Source organism: Tursiops truncatus, chromosome 7, assembly GCF_011762595.2.
Source record: "Tursiops truncatus isolate mTurTru1 chromosome 7, mTurTru1.mat.Y, whole genome shotgun sequence".
NCBI classification, from domain to species: domain Eukaryota; kingdom Metazoa; phylum Chordata; class Mammalia; order Artiodactyla; family Delphinidae; genus Tursiops; species Tursiops truncatus.
The window spans coordinates 108148934-108175169 of NC_047040.1; the positions used below are offsets into that span (position 1 = coordinate 108148934).

The window sequence follows — 26236 nt, forward strand, 5'->3', positions numbered from 1 at the left end:
TGTGTATATCCCCATATCTCCTCCCTCTTGCGTCTTCCTCCCACCCTCTCTATCCCACCCCTCGAGGTGGTCACAAAGCACCAATAGTTTGGTCTCTTTGTCAAATCTGTCACCTAAAACTGTTCTAGATTAAAAGAGGAATAAGAGACATAGCAGCAAAATGTAATGTGTGGTCCTGGACTGAGTCCTGGTTTGGATAAACCAGTTATTACAGGTTATTTTTAGGGCATTTAGGGAAATCTGAGTATAGACTGCTATGATGTCTGTAACCTATTTTAGTATACTTTAGTATTTTTAAAAAACAAGTTAAAAAATACAAAGATAGATGAAGAAGACAGAAAATAAAATTATATTACCCAGTTCTCATTTAAAACTCTTCCAAAATGTCCTTAACATTTTATAATCAAAGTTTTGTTGTTTTTCTTTATTCTCAACTAAGACTTTAAACAGAATATCTCTATTTTCAAAGGATGTACTAACTTACCCCTGGCATATATTCCATAAATATGGAAAGTGTTTTTTCTTGGGGATCCCTCAAACAGCCATAATACTGAACAATTCGCTCATGCAGCAAGTTTTTCAACAACTGAATTTCACACTCCAGTGCATTTACTTCCTGAAAGACAGAACTCACTGTTAAGTCTTTACAGCATTGCTAGTAAAAGCAAAAAAATTCTAACTTCATGGACCATCAAGGTGATTTCAATCTGAAATTTTCACTTCCTAAGGAATAAACATTTTAAAGTCTCTAAACAATAATAACTTTTGTAACAGTCCTTGATGGTATGCTAAAGCAACACTAAATCACATTAGGAATATAACTGAGTACTAAAAGAGAAAAATCCATAGTACAAAGTAAACAAACATATCTAGTTATCTATATTTTTTGCAAATAATTTGCATTGAGGAAAAACAAAAAATTCTATTATGTGTTATACTTATTTTAGTAAAAATGCTTCTTATAATGTGACAAAGTAGCTTATGCAGTGATTCTTACCTTGCTGGTCTCAGGGCTATCTGGGTCAAACTGAACTTGCTTAACAGCCAATTCTCTTCCTGTATCAACATCATAACAGAGGTAGACCCTGCCAAAGGCTCCCTGGCCAAGCAGCTTGCCCAATCTCCAGTTGGTTGGAGCACGAGGTGCTAAAAAAGAACATTTTCTTAAAATGGAATAGCCCAATGGCACACAATGGTTAAGGACTACTGCATTATTGATATCCTTAATTGAATATGCTTGGATATTAAGGGAAAATCATGTTCATCCAAATTCATAATGATCATCATCTTTGAAAACTGTAAGAATTCTAAATCCAAACAAGGTTCGGATCCCTATGACTAATTTTTTCCAATGAGATTTTTTTTCACCTGATTATAAACGTAATAGCATCTTTCACTCAATTTAAGATGCCACTGATTATGTAAGATGCACTACTTCTAACCTTTATTGCAGTAATATCTGTAATTAGTTTTTCAACTGCCTACAATGTAGAAAGCTGGAAAGACCATCGCTCTCATTCTAACAAGAGGAAATCTTGAAAGCAGCCAGTGGGGGGAAAAGCACACTATATACAGAGGAATAAAGATAAGAAATACAGCAGACTTCTCCTCAGAAAGTATACAAGCCAGAAGACAATGGAGAAATAACTTTAAAGTGCTGGAAGAAAAAAAAAATTGCCCAGAACTCTATACTCAGAAAAATATATCTTTCACAAATAAAGGAGAAATATGAGTTTTTCAAACAAACAAAAGCTGAAAGAATTTATTACCAGTAGACTCGTACTACAAGAAAAGGTTAAAAACAATTCTTCGGGCAAAAGGAATTTGATACCTGACAGAATCTTGGATCTACATAAAGATCTACAGAAATAAACTGGAGGTATATTTAAAAGACATTCTTCTCCTATTTTTAATCACTTTAAAATATAGTTGTCTAAGGCAAAAATAGCAGCAATGTAGTGCGAGTCACAGATGTGAAAGTAAAGTATGACAACACTAGCACAAGAGAGAGGAATTCAGAGTATAAAAATATTGTTGCAATAAATATCTTTGAGCATGAATCTTTTATACATTGCTTACATGATAAAGTTCAAATACTTTACAATCCGGCCTTAGTTACCATTCTAATTCTACTTCCACTGTTTCAAGTAAGATACCCTCTACTTCAGCCAAAGATGAACTATTCCCCATTTTCAGAAAATATCATGGCCTCTTGCACATGTCACCTCCTTAACTGGTGAATTCCTATGCACATCATTATCCCCATTAGATTACACCTTAGAGGCCATATTTAAAATCTCAGAGCTAAGCACTCAATAAGGATATGTGGAATGAATGAATGAATGACTAATTGGTAACAATTTTCCTAATAAAAGCAAAGGACAGAATCATTTAAAGTAATAGCAGTAATACCATGCTTATTCCTGACATTACAACCACCTTTAGAAATACCATTTTTATTACCTCTTTTGAGATTCTGGTCTCCCTGTGAAGACTGGCTTGGTATTTATTCTTTTTTAATACTATAAAATTCTGCAAAGGCTCTGCTACACATTTCACTATGCCAATTTCTATTACTCACAGCGGCTGGGTGGGCTGATGTCCATTACAGTCAAAGTAGGATTGTCTATGTCACTTCCCCTTCTTCTTATTCGACTCTCATCATACTCTGGGGTATAGATACTGCTTCCACTACTAGTGCTTAAGGAGTGGTCTGTAGGACTGAAACTCACAGGAGACCGGAAGCTGGTCCCCTGGGTCCTTCTAGCTCTTGGAAAAGTTTTACGACCTACAGAGTGAAAACAGAATTACCTTGCAACTTTTATTAATATATTATAATTAAAAGTATTTAAAATTTGTAACATAAGAGAAATTTGTTCTGTGACTAGGCTAAGAAACTAAAACAGCAATTATATGATTATATGTTTTAAACTTAAAAAGAATAGTATTTTTTAAGAGTGCGAAGAAATATCTTTGTTAACACTGAATCATGAAGTAAAAAATAAAAATACAAAGAAAAGTGAAAGCAGAAAAGAAAAGTGGGGAAAAAAGAAACAGAATCTGAATATAAATTCAAATAACCTCTTATGTTAACACACACACATTCATAAAAGCATAGAACTCCCTCAGTTTTGTATAAAAAGGAGAAAAAATATATTTATTCTTATTTCCAATAATGATTTAAAATACAAAATAAAAATTGCAAAGTTTATAGGCAGCAATTTTTTTTCCTTAAGAGGACAATGCAAGTATGCATTTCAACATCAAGGAATAATTTTCTAATTAATACCATTTTTAACTACTCCTTTCTTTTTTCTAAGGGAAAGATAAGTATTATGAGGTAAGTTGGCATAAAGCTGTTATTGTAGTTTTAATTATGATCCAATATCTTTAAAAAAAGTTTTAAGCAGAAAACTAAGTGATACAGGAACAAGTTTTTTTTTATTGTTTCTGAGATTTTTAACAAACTGTTGTGTTCTTTGATCTAATAAACTTACCATCATTATAGTCTTGATGATGATATGAAACATGATACCTTCTTGGATATGTTCCTCCTTTTCCAAATTTCTCAAAGATAGGGTTATCATAGTCTATTAAGACACACAAGAAAGTTGTATACAAGTTATACAAAAGTCAAATATTTCCAATGATGAAAAACACATTTACTCATTTTTATTTGATTATTTAAAAAAGTTCCCTTGCCCTCCCAGCCAAAAGATTATTCAATGACATAACATTTAAACATTTAGAATGTGAACAGTCTAACCTGAAAATTCCTGATGATTATCTGGGTAGCTCTGGGCCCTAGGCATTCGTGATTTTGGATAGCTCTCTCTAAAAGTAGAAAAAGTCTTGTTATTTTAAGACAAAATATTTAAGGCATTAAAAAAAATCTTTATGCGATACCAGTATCTATCTGTATGTATGTGTATATATACATACATACATATACAAAACAACATATTTTATGTACACATACATATATACACACACACATACATATATATACACATATATATGCTCTCTCTGAAACATTAACTGAGAAAGGGGGAACTTCTTTTCAAACACTTATTTGGTACATGCACCGCAAAAAGCCTGGCTTTTAAAATTAACCCACAGAGTACAGTGGTAAGAATGATATATTTTGGAATTACAGATGCATGGAAACACCTGTGTTTCAATCCTAGCTCTGCCACTTAAACTAGCTATTGCAACCTTGGCAAATCACCTTTCTGAGACTATTTCTGCATTTATAACAAGGAGATAATAATGTCTAACTCATCAATTTTATACTTATCTACCTCAGGACACTGTCTTTCAAATATTAAGTACTCAATATATAGCTTTCATAACACAATTTCCCTGAATTTCTTAAATGTTTTAAATATCTATCTTGAGATAGACATGGGCACAGACAAAGGTTTCATGTATATGGGTAACAAAAAATTAAACGTGAAGTTCCATACAATATTAGTCATATTTTCCAAATTTGCTTTCATAGAGCAATTCCAGATATTAAATAGGTCATGATCTTAATAAAGATATTGACTTTGCATGCTACAGGTGAACACTGTCCGACTGAGACCAAGAGAGAGGGAGCACTTGTAACCAAAAATTCAGATGCAACTTGTCCCAGCTTATATTCCTGAACAGCTGTCTCACAAAAGTACTTAAACTTTAATTGACCAAAATACTGGGACATAACTACCAAGAATATATGTTATTTATAATTTGGTGCCAGAATGAACGTAATCCTCAACAGGTGCAACAACTCAAGAATCTCCAAAACAAAACCTATTATGAAAAATTTGACAGCAGTTTCACCAACACAGGTTTAAAAGTAAACGTACATAAATTCTAAGTTTGCCTTTAGTTTCAAACACAATTTAGCAAGAAACTTAGAATATTATAATCAGATATCATTTTAACTAAAAAAGATACTGAGCCCATGAAGTTAAGAAATTTGTCCAAACTGAAAAAATCAATTTGCCATAAGTATAGATGAGTATCAACTACATTCCTCTGAATGTAACACAGAAGAGTTGATACTTCGACATGTTATATATATGCATATTTACCCACATATATTAAAAACCAAAAACTACAATCAACATTACCCATCCAGAGGGCTATCAAGTGATGGACAACTTCCTGAGCCAGAATTTTCAGGGCTGCTTAAAGATAATGGGTCCAGCATCTAGAAAAATAAATGGGTCCACCTTGAGTCTGCATGATATAACCAGAAGTTACTGTTTTTTAAAAACAGCTTTATTGAGATATAATTCATGTATCATAAAATTCACCCACTTAAAGCATACAGTGCAGTTCAGTGGTTAATACTGAGAATGTATAACCCTCACCATAATCTCAGAACACTTTCAGTACCCAAAAAAGAAAATCCATATCCAACAGCAGTCATCCCCAGAGTTATTCATTTTTAAATGTTTTAAAAGTAGTTGTCCTTGTAGGTAGGCTACAACTTCAAAATTTCCTAACAGAAAAATAGGAATTTTCTATTTCTTTCTCTCTGGATTATTATCTAAATAATTAAAAGCTAAAACACTTCACATAATTTTGTTTACTGAAAACTGAACAAAGGCACCACCCAAATTGAAACAAATGACACCATGACTGCTACATTATTAGAAAATGTAAACTCCTGTAATAATATAAGCAGCCAATTTAATGTTGAGAAAACAATAGCAAATCCATGAAAATACTTCAATACCACAAAACTTTAAAAAACATTTTTAAATGTTTTAGGAAGTAGACAAACCTCAGCTTCACAAAGTTAAATATTTACAGTTTTACTGTGTCTTTCAAATGTTAATTTAAAAAAATCCGAATGTTAATCCCAGGATTATAAACAAATGCATTCATTCACTTATGGATGAGCAACATAAGAAAATCAGACTTATTCCACCTTTCTTTATACATGAATGCACACAGACACATGTAAATTAGTGGGGTTTTTCCTATATTTCTACTATTTTGTTCGCTTATAAAGGAAGATATGGGATTGGAGAAGAGGTAAAACAAATACCCCCTCCTCCATATACCTGCCAAACCACACTATTCCCTGACAACATCCCTTTAAATGAAATTAAAAACCACATCCAAATTTTGCTTACTTGGTCCATGCTCTCTGGAATGAACTCTCCTTCACTGTTGATACTGGTAAATGACCCATTCCGGGCAACCTGGTGTAATTCATCTGGAATGTATCCAGGGGGAGGGGAGCTTCTATCTCTACTAGTGGGACCTCAAAGGAGAAAAATTATATGATTTTATAAATTCCAGCAGGGAACCAATTCTTGTTTTAATTAAATATACACTCAAAATTTCTGGACTATAATACGAATGCTTTTAGCAACTGAAATCTAGTTTTTATTAAAGCTTATCAGAGCACTCTTGTCTGTAAAACTTCAAATGTTTTTATTCCTTCCTAAACTCCCGCCTACTGTAATCATTAACCTTATTGTAATATTCACATGTATTTATTAGGTGGTATGTTCTTCTGACTGCTGACAACTGCATTATGAGTATTGTATTGATAATAAAGATTTTTAGATAAATGCCACTGCTTCTGCACTTCCAAAGGTCACCTGTACCCTGGTATATGTTACCCTTTAATGTAATTTATGGAAGGCATCATGATGTAGTGGAAAGAATATGGGCTTTACAGTCTAACCTCAATTTAAATCTCAGTTCCAGTTATTTACCAGCTCTGCGTCTTTGGGAAAGTTATCCAATCGCCATGAACCTGTTTCCTCATCTGTAAACATGGGACTAAATCTCTCCTTTGCAAGGGTGTTGTGATGGCAAAATTATTCATAATGAACATATGCTGTGCACATCTGTCTACATGATGTTCTTTCCATTGCCTCTCTTTAATCTTTAGAAACCTAAAGTGAGGTTACTTCTTAGTCATTTAGTCAACATTAGAATGTTTCCAATTTGGAATCCTGGACTTTATTCTTGGGTACTTAAAATTAGGCTTTTGGTGGCAAGCCATATTCCTGGAATTTAAATTTATTCATACTTTAGAAAATTAGAGAATCTAATACAGTTCGTCTAATTATGCTATGTTTATTAACATAGTTTTCTCAGCTTTCCTCATTTTTTGAAATTAAACTATAAAAACGATATGATGAAATCATGTGAGCATTTGAGTTCTGGTCAGATTTAAAGCAAAAAAGGCTTTTGCCTCATGTAAGGGGTCACTGTAAATACGTGTCGGCATTTGTTAGTGAAGAGATAGGGAGAAAGAGAACAAAATGATTATCAAGAGATACGCATGAAAAAGATAATTTTTCTACACGGGACTCCAAAATTATTAGGAACTATTGAGTCAGTGGTTGATGTGGGCTTTGTAACAACTATGATCACAATGTCCCTAATATTTTTATTTCTTCCATACGCCCCTATTTATAAACGAAGATAAATATACTCATTATTTGAAGCAGACAAGGAAGAAAAAAAGCTTAGAAAATTTCTTCATCTTCTTACTTGATAACCCATTTTTTTGAACCTTTGTTATTAATAGGTATACCAATGCACTCTTGGTCAAAACCTCCACACCAGCATATACTCCCATCCCAAAGGAAGTTCTTCCTCTATCTTTTGTAAAAATAATTGAAGGAGATAATGATCAATAAATAAGGAAAAAAGATAATGGTCATATCTATCAAAGCCATTTCAAGTTTAAAGAGGTGCCAAGAAAAGACTAGTAAATTTTATACTTTACAATTTCCAGTTTCTTCTTATGCTGGCACTGAAGTCAAACAAGAATATTTATTAGTAGAATAAGAGTGAGACATTCAGTACAGTTTTAAATCAAAATGAATTTAAAATGTCAATTTAACTAATGTATTTAGCTTGTTCTGTCTAATGCAACTAAGATGAATTAGCAATTTTTTACTTTAAAATGATAGGTACTATAATGATAAGAAAAAGGATAAAGAAATGTATGATTAATAATAGTCATGCTTTCTAGTTTGAAAAGCAAAATGTAGTTTAAAAGTGTTCTCTCAGGGACTTCCCTGGTGGTGCAGTGGTTAAGAATCCGCTTGCCAATGCAGGGGACACAGGTTTGAGCCTGGGTCTGGGAAGATCCCACATGCCGCGGAGCAACTAAGCCCATGCACCACAACTACTGGGCCTGCGCTCTAGAGCCCGTGCGCCACAACTACTGAGCCCTTGCGCCACAACTACTGAAGCCCGTGCACCTAGAGCCCCGTGCTCTGCAACAAGAGAAGCCACCACAATGAGAAGCCCAGGCACCACCAGGAAGAGTAGCCCCCACTCACCGCACCTAGAGAAAGCCCATGCGCAGCAATGAAGACCCAATGCAGCCAAAAATAAATAAATTTATTAAAAAGAAAAAAAAGTGTTCTCTCAATTGACTGCTACAACAATCCCATGATTTAAAGATGAGGACAATGTTATTGGTCTCAGGTTAATTATAGAGCTGGAATTTGAATTCAGGTACCCCTAATGTTCTTTCATCAAAAATTTAAATTATATCAAAATACATCCAAATGAAGACAAGCAATTTTTATTTTACTTGTATATTATCTCTGCTGTTCATACTTCCAACACTTCTGAAACCCAAAGTAAGACAAAAGACAGACACTTAGAAGGAAGTAGTCGTAAAAAAGCTTTTGGGTACCAAAACAGAAGATGAATAACAGATTTTCTGATTGGTTCACATGCTAATTTAATCTTTTCTTTCATTACTAACAATCCTCTTCTATCACCAGTCTTAGATTCCCTTCCTGCTTCCTCCCTATTCATCTGTTTTATGTCTCCTACTTCCCCCTTTAAATCCATCCCTCATATATGTTTTCATGCTATCTTCAATACCCATTTTCGAGCAATGAAATGTTTTTATCATATAAAAATGTAGATTATCAATGTTTTATACAAATTGAAGAAGATGCACAGAACTGGGGAGTTCAGAGCACCTCTGCCCAGCCTATGCCTCTCTAATAGGCCTCCTTAAAAAAAAAAAAAAAAAAAAAAAAAAAAGCACACAGGATCCGTTTTTCTTTTTACCATAAACGTAAATATAAGTGTATTTTTAATGACTAATAAAGTAATTATAAAACATAATCTGGAAATTCTTAGCAATCTTTATTTTGGTAGCATTCTTGGCAATAACTAAAACTTAGAGAAAGGTTTATGAACTTAGTCCATCCATTAATTTTAATATGTTAGAATTACTTCTTTTAATTTTTTTCCCTTCAGCTTATTTATAAATTAAAACGCTCTTGAGGTTTCCTTATAACTTGTTAAACATCAAAATACCCTGGGTATCTTAAGAAAGGAAATATTTAAACTGGAGACTGCTAATCGTGTAATACTTGACATTAACTTTTCAAGGGACATCAGATACCAGAACATAGTTAACTGAACTAAATTACAAAGAGTACAGAGATAGGCTGCTATTTATCAGGATTATGTTTAGGTGTTGCCCTACCTTAAAGGTTGGAGATGAAACCAAGAAATCACCCATTTCATGATTTCGACGCTAGCTTTCTTACCTACTATAGAAAGTCTTTTTTTCCTCTCTGCTCCAAATACTGTGTTATCCAAATCTTCTAGTGATGGCAATGGCTCTAAATTAGTAGCCTACGAAGAAAAAAAGAAGATTCATGCTATTCTTCCCCTTTAGGGCTTTAATCAGACTCCTTTCCCCTACCAAATATAACCCAGGCATTCTAGGTAACTATGTTTCATATATTGACTTTTACAAGCATAAATCCTATAATCCTCACTGAAAAAACAAAATCCCAATTCATACCTGTGTACTTCCATTTATTACAAGTAATATTTTGAGGCTCTTCATATGAATACTACGATCCAGCAGTTCCACAGCTTTGTCCAAGTCATCTTGGGTGGTTAATGGAATCACCAACTAAACAAAAGGGAACATAGGAATTGTGCAGCCATCTCACCAGGTCAAGTCCTCCCAGGAGCATCTCCATTACTATGGAATTATAAATCTCAAAATACCTTGCTCTTTGATTTGTCAGGATAATGAAATTCTGAATGAATACATGTTATCTAGATTGTTTTGCTCTTCCCATCCTACCATCACTAAAATCATAAAATGAATATGGATTAATAATTTTTTTTTCTTTACTGAACATTAAATTCTTCTAGAAAACACATTTAAAGATTAAAGATCAGTTTTCTAGGATATTTCCATAATATTATTAAACTTAAGTTATAATATCTTCACCTCAAAACAGCATTAAGGAACATACACAAAAACTACGTAAAATAAAAGTACTCTCTTTTATCTGCATTGATGAAAGTTTTACTTTTCTTATAGCAACCACAGATTCTCGTCCTCACCCGGTATGCTTACCAACATACAAAATACAATGAGCATCAGTGACGGATGCCGTGGAGGGGTGCCACCAGTAATGTACCTGCAATCTACAGCCTACCTGGCAGTCTTATCTCTGACTTGACCACTACAGTCTAAAACAAGTAAGCTAAATGGGTGAGCCATCCTACAGTAACCCCTGAATGCTGAAATTTGCTTTCATTAGTCCTCTCATGGATCAGATGTTATAAGGGACAAAAGCACCTGAACAGCCTGTGTGGAAAAAGCATGATTCATACTACTAAACAAAATACTTCTTTTTTTAAAATAGTAAATTTAGGGGCTTCCCTGGTGGCATAGTGGTTGAGCGTCCGCCTGCTGATGCGGGGGACGTGGGTTCGTGCCCCGGTCGGGAGGATCCCACATGCCGCGGAGCGGCTGGGCCCGTGAGCCATAGTCACTGGGCCTGCGCGTCCGGAGCCTGTGCCCCGCAACAGGAGAGGCCACAGCAGTGAGAGGCCCGCGTACCACCAAAAAAAAAAAAAAAAAAGTAAACTTAGTAGCTTAAGATGACTTTGTCAATAATCTTCAAAGTACATTCTGTTTCACGGAAAGGACGGAATAAAAGCAAGTGAACATGTTCCATACTTGTGAGCCGGCACTAACTAACACTGTATATAAGCCAATCAAACGTAAAGGCATAGTTAGTTAAGGGTCCTCTACAGTACAAATACCTTGCGGGTAAGGACTCCGCCCCTAAGCCAGCAATGAACACAGAGCACATCAAAAACCAAATACTTGGTAAATATTGTTTAATAAAGATCATAGGGTAAAAGCTTCATCTGCACCCAAACCCACTAGCTGACATGGTGTGCATTCATTCTCCATAGATTTCTTTATGAAAACTATTCCTTGTTTTAAGAAAGGCTGCCAGACACAAATACAAAGCAGAACTAATGTGAATTACATCATACAATCTGCTTACATTTCCTTACTCTGTACTTGAAATTATACTCCCGATTTCTGTTCATATAGCTAGTTTTATACTGTCACAATTTAGCTACTATCAGGCCTTTTTTTCTCTGTGAGAATTTTTTTCTAATAAAAAAAAGAATATTAACTGTTTGGTATCATAGAACAAGTCTGATCTACTTAATTAAATTCCTTTCATTTTCCTATCAATCATGAGCCATATTGGTACACCTTGTTCCCATCTTTAATAGTTTGTAAATTATATTTTAAGCACTAGAGAACATTTTAAAGCAATGAAGAGGATTGTTCTGCCAACTTTTCATTTAGGGGGAAACCTGAATGTTTACTTTAGCTACACATTATTTATAATTGGATTGTTTACTTCTCCAAGATACTGCTGCTTTGGAAGGAAAAGACACTAATTTAAATCACAGTAACAAAGTATGAACATAAATGATTCCGCTCTTCTTTAGCTTACGAAAGTGAAATCTGGACATTCTGGAGTACCTGGAGTGGCAGCCTGGACTACTGTCTATATCGCTGATGTAATCCCTCATATGTGCTGAGATCACTTATTACAAATTTTAAAACAAGGACTAAAAGTCACGAACAAGTCCCACCCTACCTAAATTATACTAAATAAGTCACCCAATATTTCCCTGCTTGGTAAATTCATTTTGGCCTCATTCATAAAATCTATTTGCCTCTGGCTTATTACTGATAAATCCAGTTGTATGTTAATAAAAATCATTTCTGGAAAGGAAACTAAAAATTAAGTCCAAAACCCCGTTAAATAGAACCTAAGTTTGAAATAAGTTAATTATCTTCCTAACTTTACATAGTGAAACATGAAAACTGCCCATAAAAAGGCTTGTCCTCCTCTACCTATCTAAAATGGAAAAGGTCTTAGAAAACCCACTTACTTTTGCCTGCATTTATCTCCTCTGACAATACACACAAACCCGACACTTTATTAGATAAAGAGTAGCCTAACTCACAGATCCAACCAATCCCAGCTTAAATTTGCTTGTTTCAATTCTGGCAAACCAGAAGTTTATAGTCTTTTAGAACAGAGGATTTTATATCACACGACAAAAAAATATAGAACTGGAAAAACAAGCAGTCTAAATGAGTTTTTAGCTTGTCTACAAGTCCACGAAACTAATACCCTTTGTTAAGTCTTTCCCTAGTGCCCCCAATGTCCAAGGACATGCCCTGGGCTTGTCATGACGTGAATCAGGACATGGTTAACTTACAGAATCACAGATTCTCACAGAAACTCAGAGTTGCAAGACAATTTTAAACAATGTAATGTTACCCCAATGCCTCCTCCACCACATTTCTGCCAAGAGGCCACCCAGCATAATGGCAAAACCACTCTCAGAAATCCTTTAGAAAGCATGAGAAAAAGAAAATTTTCCAATTTTTAGACAATGGGAGAGGGTTCCTAAAACTACAGATCAATTAGCTTGATGTCAATCCTCAAGAAAGCCCTAGAAAAAATTATACGCAGGCACCCCTTGTTTTAGTGTGCTTCACTTTACTGCACTTCAGATACCGTATTTTTTACAAATTGAAGGTCTGTGGCACCCCTGCCGCAAGTCTACTGGCACCATTTCTCCAACAGCATTTACTCCCCTTATGTCTCTGTGTCACATTTTGGTAATTCTTCCAAATATTTCAAACTTTTTCATTATTATTATAATTGTTATGGTGATCTATGATCAGTGATCTTTGATGTTACTATTACAAAAAGATTACAGTTTGCTGAAGGCTAAGACGATGGTTAGAATTTTTTAGCAATAAAAGTATCATTAAGATTTTCTTTTAGACATAATGCTATTGCACATTTAAAAGACTATATTATAATGTAAGCATAACTTTTATATGCACTGGGAAACCAAACAATTCATGTGACTAGTTGCATTGCAATAGTCACTTTATTGTAGTGGTCTGGAACTGAACCTGCAGTATCTCCAAGGTATGCCTATAAACAAATTGGGAGAACTCAGAAAGGAAACAGCAATTTTAGGAGCTCAGACAGGTACAATATGAACAAATCATGTCAAACTAACTTCATTTTTCTTGACAGAACTACTAAGCTCACAGATCAAGACAATATTGTAGTCAATGTATCTTGGCATTTGAAAGTTTTCCATGATACAATTTTAGACCAAACAACACCAAAACAAAGATATAACTGGGTTCCTCAGAATCATAACATGAGATAAAGATTCAAGTATGTTTATAAAAGATACTAGGAAACACTGATCGGGGAACGGGGAAGACAGGGGAGAGAAGGAGCCCCATAAAGGGTATCCTATCCAGCTAGTTACCACCGTGGGTAAGTGGGGCCCATCCATCCCCACCTCCCACCACATCCTTGAGCCTCATATCGCCAATCCCAATTCCCCACCGCCATATGTACTTCAGCTTACACCCTTCAGCCATACCTCTGAAAAGCCCTCAGCGTCTCAGGGGCTGGCAGATGGAAATCAGGCCAGCACAAACAGAAACAAGTATCATGATAGGGCCAGGCAACAAGAGGTGTTCATGGCTAACTGAAAACCCAAAAAAGTATTTGAAAAATAACATTTTAAGGTATTACCACAGTATAATACTCATCACTTTGTTCAGAAATATTATTTGGATATGGATTTTTACTTTATCAAAATATTTTCCACTTTCAGCTATAAGTGGTTTCTTTAGACAAGCTACATTAGCATGTTCTTTTGCTTTAAAATAACAATAATTCATTTGAAAATCTAATATTTCAAATATTTTTATTAGCACAATGCTTTAACATTTGCAAAGTACTTTCACATTTTCTCAAATTAATTTTTACTGAACTTTCCACTGTCACTCCATTCCCACTGACACTTTTTCTACTCCTGACACACAAGTCTTTTCCATCTTAGGATCTCTGTGTGCTCTGCTCTCAAGCTGCTCTCTCTGTCAGGAATGTTGTTCCCCTCAAACTCTTTGCAGGGTTGGCTTTTCATACTTCAAATCTCAACAATTAAATATTACCACCTCATTCAGCTCTTCCTTAGTACTACCTAAACAGGACACCTACTGCCCTTGCCTTTGTCCTTTATCATAACACTTTATGCATTTCCTTCAAAGAACTTCACATATTTAAACAAATCAATTATTAACTGTCTGCTTCTACCACAAGTCTATAAACTCCATGAGGGGCTGTAATTCATAAATCATAGCCATCATGCCTGGCAAATTCAACACTATTTTTCGACAGGGAACAATAACAAATTAACCAATTAACTAAACTGTCCCTAAAATTTTTTAAGTCTCAAGATCTTGATCTGAGATCACAGGACTTGAAAGAAATCTCAGAGATTTGCAATCCACATTTTACAGAAGGTTCAAAAGGGATTCCCCAGAACACAGAGCTCCTGAATGCCACAGTGAGCCCTTAAGATTACACGTACTGACCCCCAACATAAACATGATGATTAATCACGTCCTTAAAAACATGAAAGTAATCCTTTAAGCTTTAACTAAACTGTCCAACTACCAAAGCTCTGTTGACTCTGTAGACAAGTATACAGTATGAAAAGAAAAGAGTTCATCAATAAAGAACAGAGAGTAAAAATAAAACACAAATAAGCAGCAAACCTCTAAGTAATACATATATTTCCTCCTTTAATAGATTCTCAATTATTTGCACAGTAGCACCTTTCAATATCCTCCACAATGAAAAAACTCATTTTAATAAGTTAAAATTTACTTCTGTTATCTTATTCCTCTCTAAAATACCATATCCTTAATCAAGCCCCAAATAAAAGCACAACCATCCTAAAACAATCTCTTAAATAAACACACTGTTTTCCAAAATAAGAACTATTGAAAGTTAAACTGTACATGTTTACCTCATTATTGGTATAATGTAGGTCCATAGACTGTCCAAAGGCAATTTTAGCTTTAGACCTCAGATCTTCCAGTTTAACTGGTCTGGGAAACTGAAGGATTCTATATAGACAGAATTTTTATATATTTTATTTTCTTAGGCATAGTTAAATAACTTACTTGCAACAGTTATCGCTTGGATAGAGAAATATAAAATTAAGTTAAAATGTAAACATTCACTTAAACACTACAATGGCGCATTTTTGATCAAGTGCACCAATATTTCAACACAAAGTTCAAGAACTCTGAAGTTTGTTCTATCTTAATAAAAATTATAAAAAGGAAATTCTCTAAATGTTCTGTACTTTATAATTTGTGCTGCAAGTGTTATATGAACATAAAAGAGCAATGTAAAATGTTCATTGAGGAAAGTGATTAAACTTAATTATGTGACATCCATACGATGAAATGCATCATAACCGTTAAAAAGAATAAAGCTGTTCTCCAGGGATCCAAATTTTGATTCCTATACCCTTATCAACTCAACATTTCTGAGCACATATATATATCGTGTAAGCACATCTCCCCCAGATAAATATCTTTAAAGAGTTAAAATTTTTTAATTCTAGAATTCTTTTCGTATTTCACAAAGGATTGACTTGTGTTGCCCCTGGGGACCATGCACCTAAGCTTGGAGACTACTCTACTAGACCGTAGGTTTTGTAACAGGAGGGATCATGTCTATTTCACTTACTTTATTCCCTTCATAGCCTAGCATATAGTAAGTACTCAATAAACAGTGCTCAATGAATAAAAAAAAAAAACTGAGAAAATATCCATAAAGAATTGTAAATAGGAAAAAAGTAGATTGGACAATACATGTATGGTATATCTGGTATGTCCCCCCCCTCTTTTTTTTAAACATCTCCGTGTAAATCATTTTTACATCTTCAGGTTGTATGATTTATGAGCCTTTTAAAATTTCTTAAAATGGATAAATCTTTCATTAAATTAATTTAATGAGACACTAATAATAGAAATAAAATCCCATCTTCTCTAACTCCTATTAGGTCTTGTTTAGCAATTCTGTTGTCAACCACCACTACTATGACTTCCACCATTCCACTGAGATACAGATACCCAGTTGAAGGCTAGGCTTCCACCTCCGCTAAGTAATTTGTAGTCACCATTCCAACTCACTTTCCTCAATGTTATTAATTAAATACAGGTCATATGATTAAAGTCTCTTGAGAATAATCAAAATTGTGAATTTAAGTCCACGCATCTAAATTCTATATAGCATCTGAAGGGACGATGCAATTATAATAAGGAGAAATACATTTAATTTCCACTGAGTAAAAATTTTAAAAAATAGTAATATTTAAAACTGCATTATGCAATGACCTTATTTATTTCCTAGTACTGCAAAGTAAAAACATTAATCATTTCTGATGTTTAGCCTGAATTTTGACAGGTTCTATCTTAAGTCCAAGTACACATTACAGTTACCAAGGACTATTCCATTCTCAATTTGTAAGCGATGAACCTTCATTAAAATCTAAAAACAACCTCTAATGGTCTTAACTAGGACATGCATTTGATTATATCAATAAACCGACATATAATGTTTCCTTCCTTACCTTTTTTCTCCTCTGTGTTCAAATTTGACTCGGACATCATTCTGTAATGAAATAATAAATCATTTCAGAGATCAGATAAAATTTCCAGAATTTCTAAATCACTTTTTTTTTCCTTAGTCACTCATTTAAAATAGAGCAGAGGGGGAAGGACGTTTCATTTTCAGTGTCAACTCCAATCAATTGATAGTGTCTACCAAAGAGCTGAGCTGAGAATTAGGCTGCTGAATCTGGGCTCAACAGGAAGGAGCACCAAGATCTATTAGTGATGGCATCATGGGTCTGCGACATTTGTTAATTCTGTTAGAGGGCAATATAGAATACTATATTTCCACTTTTTTATGTTAGACATCCCAAACAAATTTAATATGATACTCCAATAAAAATTAATTTAAAAAGAATCAAAATGATCTTCATCTGTAAATATACAGAATAATAGACTATTTTAAATAAAAACCATTGCTCGTGTTACATGCCTTAAGAATTGGATGAAATATCAACTCTAGAGAGAAGTTACCACATTAAATGAAACTACCATTTAAAAAAACAAAACAAAACAGACACCCTACGGAAAAATGTATGCAAATAACAAAATACTTGATTAGAAAGTGTAAAAGCTAATCACTTTAAACAAACCCTCTATACAATTAGGATATTCAAAGAAAGTAATTCATAGAATAACAATATATATTTATTAAAATATTATTGAGACAAATACCTGCTTTTTTGGTGATAAGGATTTTGCTTTTCTGGTTTCCTGTAAGGATAATGCTGGTCGACTGGCCTTATGAAGAACAGCCAAATCTTGCATGATTGACTTCAAAGCTTGCTGATCATCTGGTATTTTTAAAATAACATATACACAGAATTGTAATTTCAATATGTATTTATCATAGACACCAATACAAAAATTTATAGTAAAATTTAATGCAAAAATACATTAATTTAATGCAAAAAATGCACTTAGAACATCTTCAATGCCTACACTCCTGCTATTTTGGTGAAATAAAAATTTAGTTATTTAAAAACTGAAGACAAGTAACATTAAAACTGCACTAGACTCAAGCACTTGCATCTTACTCGCATAGGTGTTCACACGAGACATTTATAAGGCAAGTAAAGTCATACTGATGCTTCTAATGATGTAACATCCTAGCATATGAGTCAAAACAGCCCTGTTACGACAAATTCTTTTCTACGACACCTAAACAAAACATCAACAAGACATCTAAAATCTTAATTAAAACAAGTGGGGAAAAAATAAACAACTTTCTATAAATACCATCATTATTTAACATTTATGTTCAAAGTATGGAATGCCTTTTAGAGTTTTTCTCTTTCATCAATACTTCAAGTCAGAAACAAAGAAACGCTTTATCAGTGGATGAAGACCCATACTGATACTTGGAAGTGTTTTTTTTTTTTAACTTCTTCACCATAAGGTTCAACAAGACTACATTTAACAAACTATTTAATGGTCTCAGCCACTAACAACTTAAAAGGTAACAATGCAAGAAAAAAGTAATGAATCCATAAAACTGAATGAAAGGATCATGAACCATGAACTTTTACTCTCTTCCAAACACATCAAAGATTCCTAAGACTATAAGCATGAGCCTCCTAGTAATGTCAACTATACGATCTCTGGAAAACTTCAGAGACAATTTAATTGATTTTCACTAGTAAATCAACTCTACTAATGATAATCACCAATTGGTAAATAAAGGAACTGAGGGACTTTACAGCTTACACTTTAAAATGTAACCATTTTGGTGAAGAATAATTTATGTTCCAGAGCAGTAGTTAAAACATGCTTTATCCTGTAAAGGGAGATCATTAAAAAGAATGTGGCAAGTCAATGGCTTCATCAGTCTTTCAAACACACAAATAGCTGACTTCTCTAACATGTTAATTTTTTATAACACTCAATACATTCTGTTCTACAGTAAAAAAAAAACTTGCATATTAAAATTAAAATAATGGCTCCAAAGGTTTTGTTAATAAATTCCAGGTCTGGAGAAAATTTTAATCCTTCACAAAGTATTCTTTGTAAAATAAAATTTCTACATAATATTAGCTTAGCCAAACAGTAACTGAGCCAGATGGGTATAATGTAATAACAACAGGTGTATTGTATATGGGTCCAAGCCAGATTATGTCATTTATTGATAAAAATAAATCCTCCCTTAGAAAAAGAATAAGTTGAAAATGATCTGAACTGGAATAAAATTATCTGATGTAACCCTCTTAAGAAAAGTAAGACCCTTAATTCTATACTGGGGAAAGGAAAACTCTTAAACATATCTATGTTTTATTTTCTTCATTAAACACTTGAATTTAGGCATTTTCACAATATTTAATGTTTAACATTACATGTTTAATATTATAACACCAAAATAAATAAATGCCTGGGAAGGCTTTGGCTTAAATCTCTTATCACATTTACATATACTAACTTCCGTGTTTAAAAAAATGAATACCGTTTTCTACAGTACATGTAAAAAAGTAAAGAGAGCCATTTGAATAAAAGTAACTTCTCAGGGAGATAACATACAACTGAAGAGTTACTTAATTGAATTCCTTCTTTTTCTGGAATGAAGGAGAATCAGATGGTAAATTAGTACCCAGTAGGTAACTTACTTTTGATAAGATGTAAGCTAACAAATCCCCAAAGGATCGAGCAAAGTGGTGAACATACACTACAAGCACTGTTCTAACTATTCCTAGACTGTTTTACTCTATTAAGAATCTCTATGGTGGTTACAGGTACTAGGAAAATTAGACAGGTTATAAACGTCATAGGATCATGAGTTGATCCAAATGGCAGAGAGGATGCTTGAAGGATCCCAGAGCCTGACCAACAGTCACACAGGAGAAGCAGTGTATTTCTGACAAACGTTAAAAGGACAGTGAGTTGAGCAGAAAACCGGAAAATACTTGGGAAATAATTTCAAATAAAAAATTTATCAGCAATGTTTAACTTGATATCTTATATTCTTATTTTACTTTAAAACTACAGGAGAAAATCTTCAATCAAAAATTCAAATATCTGTGACACACTTTTAAATATTCACAGTTTCTTGTGACTAGCTTTGTACATGTTTTTAAGCAATGACTGTTCTTTGCATACTATAAGTATCATTTGAGAAGTATGGTGTAATTCAATTTAATATAAAGTTCCGACTGCAAGTGAGAGCAACAAAAATGAAAAGTTGGTATGAATTCAGTAAAAGGATATCCAATTTGGAATTGGAGGCGAAGGTGACAAAAGTGGAGAATTTGGACCACATGATGGCACTGCACTCATGGTTAAAAAAGGAGAAAGTAGGGCTTCCCTGGTAGCACAGTGGTTAAGAATCTGCCTGCCAATGCAGGGGACATGGGTTCGAGCCCTGGTCTGGGAAGATCCCACATGCTGCGGAGCAACTAAGCCCACGTGCCACAACTACTGAGCCTGTGCTCTAGAGCCGGCGAGTCACAACTACTGAGCCCACGAGCCTAGAGCCCATGCTCCACAAGAGAAGCCAGCGCACCACAACGAAGAGTAGCCCCCACTTGCCGCAACTAGAGAAAGTCTGCGTGCAGCAATGAAGACCCAACGCAGCCAAAAATAAAAAATTTTAAATAAATAAATAAAAGAGACTGTAGAAGAGAAATTTAGAAAGTAGGAAGGTGGAGGTTTATTTTACACACTTACCACGAGTAGACACACTGAAAGTGTGCTAGCCCTCCCACTAAAGAACACAGACAAATTAAAGTTCCTTGGCCTAAATGCCATGTATATACATATACAAGTGACTAATATATTTTTTTAAATTAATTAATTTATTTTTGGCTGCATTGCGTCTTCGTTACTGCACACAGGCTTTCTCTAGTTGCAGCGAGCGGGGGCTACTCTTCGTTGTGGTGCACAGACTTCTCATTGCAGTGGCTTCTCTTGTTGCAGAGCACTGGGCCTAGAACGTATGGTCTTCAGGAGTTGTGGCTCACGGGCTCAGTAGTTGTGGCCTGTGGGCTCTAGAGCGCAGGCTCAGTAGTTGTGGCGCACCGGCTTAGTTGCTTTGCAGCATGTGGGATCTTCCCGGCCCAGGGCTTGAACCCATGTCCCCTGCATTGGCAGGTGGATTCTTAACCACTGCGCCACCAGGGAAGCCCCAGCAGACAGATTCTTAACCACTGCACCAACCAGGGAAATCCGAGTGACCAATATTGATACATTTGTTAAGCAAGTGGTAGGAAAAGTGTGACAAAGACAAACATTGGCAAATACATGTCAGCACTAAGATACCGTTATAAGATACTGGTCTAAGTTTAAAACCTTAGCTTCCAACTACCCAGTCCATTTTTCCCCATTTAAGATAGGACAGGCCAGTTGCTCCATTTCTTTCTAGTGTTTCACTGTCCAATCCCTGCCTCACATTGGAATGCTCAACCCCAAGGAGAAAAGAGAAGAAAAGAAAGAAAAGAGAGTAAAGAAGAAAACAAAATGATATAGAAACTGAACACCCACAATCCATTCCCATACTTTAGCCTCTCTTTCCATTAACATTATGACACCATAGGAAATTCACAAGAGTTGTAAAACATATCCTCTTCAAGCACCAATGATTTACTGCTCTATTCTTTTATAAAGTTTCATGATTTATTTTTTTTATGCAGCTATTTTCTTTAGCCTATCTATATTATTACACTGTTGAGTAATTATAACAATTCATTCTTCAACATTTATTCAATTTTTAAAAGTCAGGTTTCTTTACCAAGTATTCTCTCTGGACATCACGTTCTAAGAAAATCACAATCCATCTCAACAGTTTATTTTGAATGTCCATACTATGTCCTCCATAAACTGGTTATCCCAAAACTGTAGAAGTCAACACAAAAAGTGCTTTAATTGAAAATCTATTAAGTAAATAAATGTAAAATATTACATAAATCTACTTAATCATAAAATTTCTTCATAAAAAGCTTATCATACACACAGAGAAAAAGTTGTCCCTCTCATTTTATCCTTTAATTATAGATGAGAAATGCTTTTAGTTGGAACTCACCCATCATGGCAACCAGCTTGACTATTTGAAAATTAGGGAAATGGTTCTCTCATCAGCATTCTCTATTGCCTAAGAACATAAAAAGATGAACACGTTAATAAGACGAAGAAAGAGAAGAGGTAGCCACAAAAAGAAAAAAGTCAGTATAAATAACACTAATGTGAATGTACAATATTAATACTTTACACATTTTGCTGGGGAGAAGTGCCTTCTTTTTTCCAGATATTCAATTATTGAGAAGGAACTGAAAATTATTATTATTTTAAATTAAATTTACCTAAGTACTTTTCACGTTCCTATCTATCTAAGCTAAAGCAAAACAAAACAAAACGATTTTTGAGAGTCAAAACACTTAAGAGATAATCTAATAAACTCAAGTTCCGGGACTTCCCTGTTGATCCAGTGGATAAGAATCCACCTTCCAATGCAGGGGACGTGGGTTTGATCCCTGGTAGGGGAACTAGGATGCCACATGCAGCGGGGCAACTAAGCTGGCATGCCACAACTACTGAGCCCACGTGCTCTGGAGCCCACGCATCACAACTACAGAGAAGCTCGCGCACCGCAACTAAGACCCGATGCAGCCAAAAATAAATAAATAAATAAAAATTAAAAAAAACAAAAACTGAAGTTCCCACAGGGCAATGGCAGATATAAAGATTGAGTGGCAAATGTCATATTTAGAGACATCAACAAAATAGTAAAGGCCTACAAATCTCCATAAAAGAAAAATATTATCACAATCAACAAAGAGGAATTAACCGAAAGTTTGCAGCAATCTGGGCAGCACTTAGGAGTCACAGTAAAAAGAGAGAACCTTGTGGCATTCTGACCTTCCCTATTCCTATCTTCCTGCCCCTTATTCCCAGCTCCAAAGTAGCAATCTAAACCAACAGCCCACAGTCACCATGAAAATGAGCAGCCTGGCAGCAACTGGAAAGGGCAGAATGGAACTGGAATGCCTTCAAAGTCTGATTCCAAAAAAACTGTCATTATTTGACCTATCTAATGGTTGGCTGATAGACCCCATTTGAAAGGCTGCCTTTATTTAACCTGACTCAAAGCTTTTCCATTGCAAAGAACTTAGAGTGTTTGCTGAAATCAATCAGGGACAACATATGTCAACTGTCTGAGGAAGGGGAAAATAGTTGGGCAAACAATAGGTTAAGAAAAAAATTTTTTAGAAAAGCTGAGAAATGAGATGTCAACAGGGAACTCTGAAATGAGAAATGAGATGTCAACAGGGAACTCTGAAAAATGAGATGTCAACAGGGAACTTAGAAAAGCTGAGAAATGAGATGTCAACAGGGAACAGACTCCTGGGACTCTAGAAGGTACACAAATGCCCAAGGCTGTTGCTTTACTCAAGAAAGGCCTAAGAAGGCCCTCGGCTTTCACCTCTGGCTAACTCTGAGGCTCTGTGTAGCAGAAAGTAAAGGATAAGGTGGAGTTGTAAATGCCTGGGAGAATGTTAAAGGCCAGCCCCAACACACACAGAAAACCACTCAAAAAAGACTTCGAGACTTATCTGTTCCAAGTATCTAAGGAAATCTCTGTCTAATCATTGGATGACAGCTAAACTAAGAGCAGTCTTCACTGACCATATATGACAAAGAATACAGGCTTTAGAAAGTGAGTTCTGAAATGCCACTAAACAAACAAATAAGAAGAATAAACAAAAAACACTGGGGAGGGGACTTCCCTGGTGGTCCAGTGGTTAAGACTCCATGTTCCGAATGCAGGGGACATAGGTTTAATCCCTGGTCAGGGAACTAAGATCCGGCATGCTGTGTGGCACAGCCAAAAAACAAACAAACAAAAAACCACTGGGGAGGGAGAAGAATCTGATTTCCAGAGGTGGCCCATTATGGTATTTTAAATGTCCAGTTTTCAAGAAAAAAATGAGACATACAAAGATAATAGTCCATACACAGAGAAAAAGCAATCAACAGAAACTGACCCTGAGAAAGCCTAAATGTCAGACTAACTAGACACATACAAAAATTCCTGATTCCCAGATGAAAAGCCAGTGTTCAGCATAAACTATATTGTTTGTATAAGCAGCTGAGGCACAATAAGCCATTCTTATCAGTTAGGCAGCTGGGAACTCTCCTGAAATCCAAGTTCTCAGATGCCAGCCAATGATAAGCAATTCATTCCAAAGATAAGCAGTGAGGCTATGTGAACTCTTTTCTATACAAAGAGCAGAAGGAAATTAATAGACAAGTTTAAAGAAACTGCATAAAGCAATAATTATAAGCGTGTTGTTGGGTGTACAATATATAGATATAATTTGTACAACAATATACACAAATTTCCCTTTGTATAGTACAAAGGAAAGAGGAGGGATGGAGTTAAAAGGGAAGTTTTGTATGCCACTCAAATTAAGTGGCATTAACTCAAACTACATTGTTTTAAGTTGAGATGTTAATTTTAATCCCCAGGTCAATGACTGAAGAATACATTTTTCAAAATGGCAAAAGAAATGAGAGAATTAAAATAGCACACAACAAAATATCTATTTAACACAAAGAAGGCAGTAATGGAGGAATGAGGAACAACAACAACAAAAAAAGATACAAAACACATAGAACACAAAAATAAAATGACAGATGTAATCTTACCTTATGTGTAATTATATTAAATATAAGAGGAATGAACAAACCAGTTAAAAGGCAGAGATTAGCAGACTAGGTTAAAAAACAAGATCTAACTATATGCTGTCTACATCAGACACATTACAGATTCAGGCACAAAACAGGTTGAAAGTTAAAGACTGTAAAAAGATATACCATGCAAACAGTAGCCAAAGGAGACCTAGCTATATTAATAGCAGACAAAATAGAATATATTATACACGAGCACTGAATATGAAACTGTGACTAAAAATCTTCCAACAAACAAAAGCCCAGGACCAAATGGCTTCACAGGCAAATTCTATCAAACATTTAGAGAAGAGCTAACACCTGTCTTTCTCAAACTCTTCCAAAATTTGGCAGAGGGAGGAACACTCCCAACCTCATTCTACAGGGCCACCATCACCCTGATACCAAAACCAGACAGAGATGTCACAAAGAAAGAAAACTACAGGCCAATATGACTGATAAATATAGATGCAAAAATCCTCAACAGAATACTAGCAAACACAATCCAACAGCACATTAAAAGGATCACACACCCTGATTAAGTAGGGTTTATCCCAGGAAGGCAAGGATTCTTCAATATACGCAAATCAATCAATGTGATACACCATATTAGCAAACTGAAGGAGAAAAACCATATGATCATCAAAATTGATACAGAAAAACCTTTTGACAAAATTCAACACCAATTTATGATAAAAACCCTCCAGAAAGTAGGCATAGAGAAAACTTACCTCAACATATAAAAGGCCATATATGACAAACCCACAGCCGATATTGTTCTCAAGGGTGAAAAACTGAAACCATTTCCTCTAAGATCAGGAACAAGACAAGGCTGCCCACTCTCACCATTATTATTCAACATAAGTCTTGGAAATTTTAGCCACAGCAATCAGAGAGAAAAAGAAATAAAAGGAATCCAAATCGGAAAAGAAGTAAAACTGTCACTGTTTGCAGATGACACGATACTATACATAGAGAATCCTAAAGATGCAACCAGAAAACTACTAGAGCTAATCAATGAATTTGGTAAAGTAGCAGGATACAAAATTAATGCACAGAAATCTCTGGCATTCCTATATACTAATGATGAAAAATCTGAAAGAGAAATTAAGGAAACACTCCCACTTACCATTGCAACAAAAAGAATAAAAAACCTAGGAATAAACCTACCTAAGGAGACAAAAGACCTGTATGCAGAAAACTATAAGACAATGATAAAAGATACTAAAGATGATACAAACAGGTGGAGAGATATACCATGTTCTTGGATTGGAAGAATCAACATTGTGAAAATGACTATACCTCTCAAAACAATCTACAGATTCAGTGCAATCCCTATCAAACTACCACTGGCATGTTTCACAGAACTAGAAAAAAAATTGCACAATTTGTATGGAAACACAAAGACCCCGAATAACAAAAGCATTCCTGAGAAAGAAAAACAGAGCTGGAGGAATCGGGGTCCCTGACTTCAGACTATACTACAAAGCTACAGTAATCAAGACAGTATGGTACTGGCACAAAAACAGAAATATAGATCAGTGGAACAGGATAGAAAGCCCAGAGATAAACTCACACACATATGGTCACCTTATCTTTGATAAAGGAGGTAAGAATATACAATGGAGAAAAGACAGCCTCTTCAATAAGTGGTGCTGGGAAAACTGGACAGCTACATGTAAAAGAATGAAAATGGAACACTCCCTAACACCATACACAAAAATAAACTCA

The 26236-nt window shown here is 34.9% G+C and overlaps 1 protein-coding gene across 2 annotated transcripts in view; it reads right to left on the reverse strand.

The window, feature by feature from the left end:
* Nucleotides 1-26236, reverse strand: part of MAP3K2 (mitogen-activated protein kinase kinase kinase 2) — a 98913-nt gene that overhangs the window by 21351 nt on the left and 51326 nt on the right. Inside the window, exons 2-14 of one of the 2 annotated variants that reach the window (XM_019931864.3) lie at nt 21861-21929; nt 17531-17649; nt 16816-16856; nt 15199-15298; nt 9806-9919; nt 9546-9633; nt 6132-6262; nt 5118-5197; nt 3767-3834; nt 3498-3590; nt 2582-2788; nt 998-1146; nt 485-616 (exon numbers count right to left, since the gene is read on the reverse strand). In XM_019931864.3, the coding sequence (XP_019787423.1) occupies nt 485-616; nt 998-1146; nt 2582-2788; nt 3498-3590; nt 3767-3834; nt 5118-5197; nt 6132-6262; nt 9546-9633; nt 9806-9919; nt 15199-15298; nt 16816-16856; nt 17531-17649; nt 21861-21867 (1329 nt within the window). In that variant the 5' untranslated portion in view covers nt 21868-21929. Of the gene's footprint in view, nt 1-484; nt 617-997; nt 1147-2581; nt 2789-3497; nt 3591-3766; nt 3835-5117; nt 5198-6131; nt 6263-9545; nt 9634-9805; nt 9920-10017; nt 10811-15198; nt 15299-16815; nt 16857-17530; nt 17650-21860; nt 21930-26236 lie in introns of those variants that run through there. The other variant, XM_033860305.2, reaches the window with a different exon arrangement.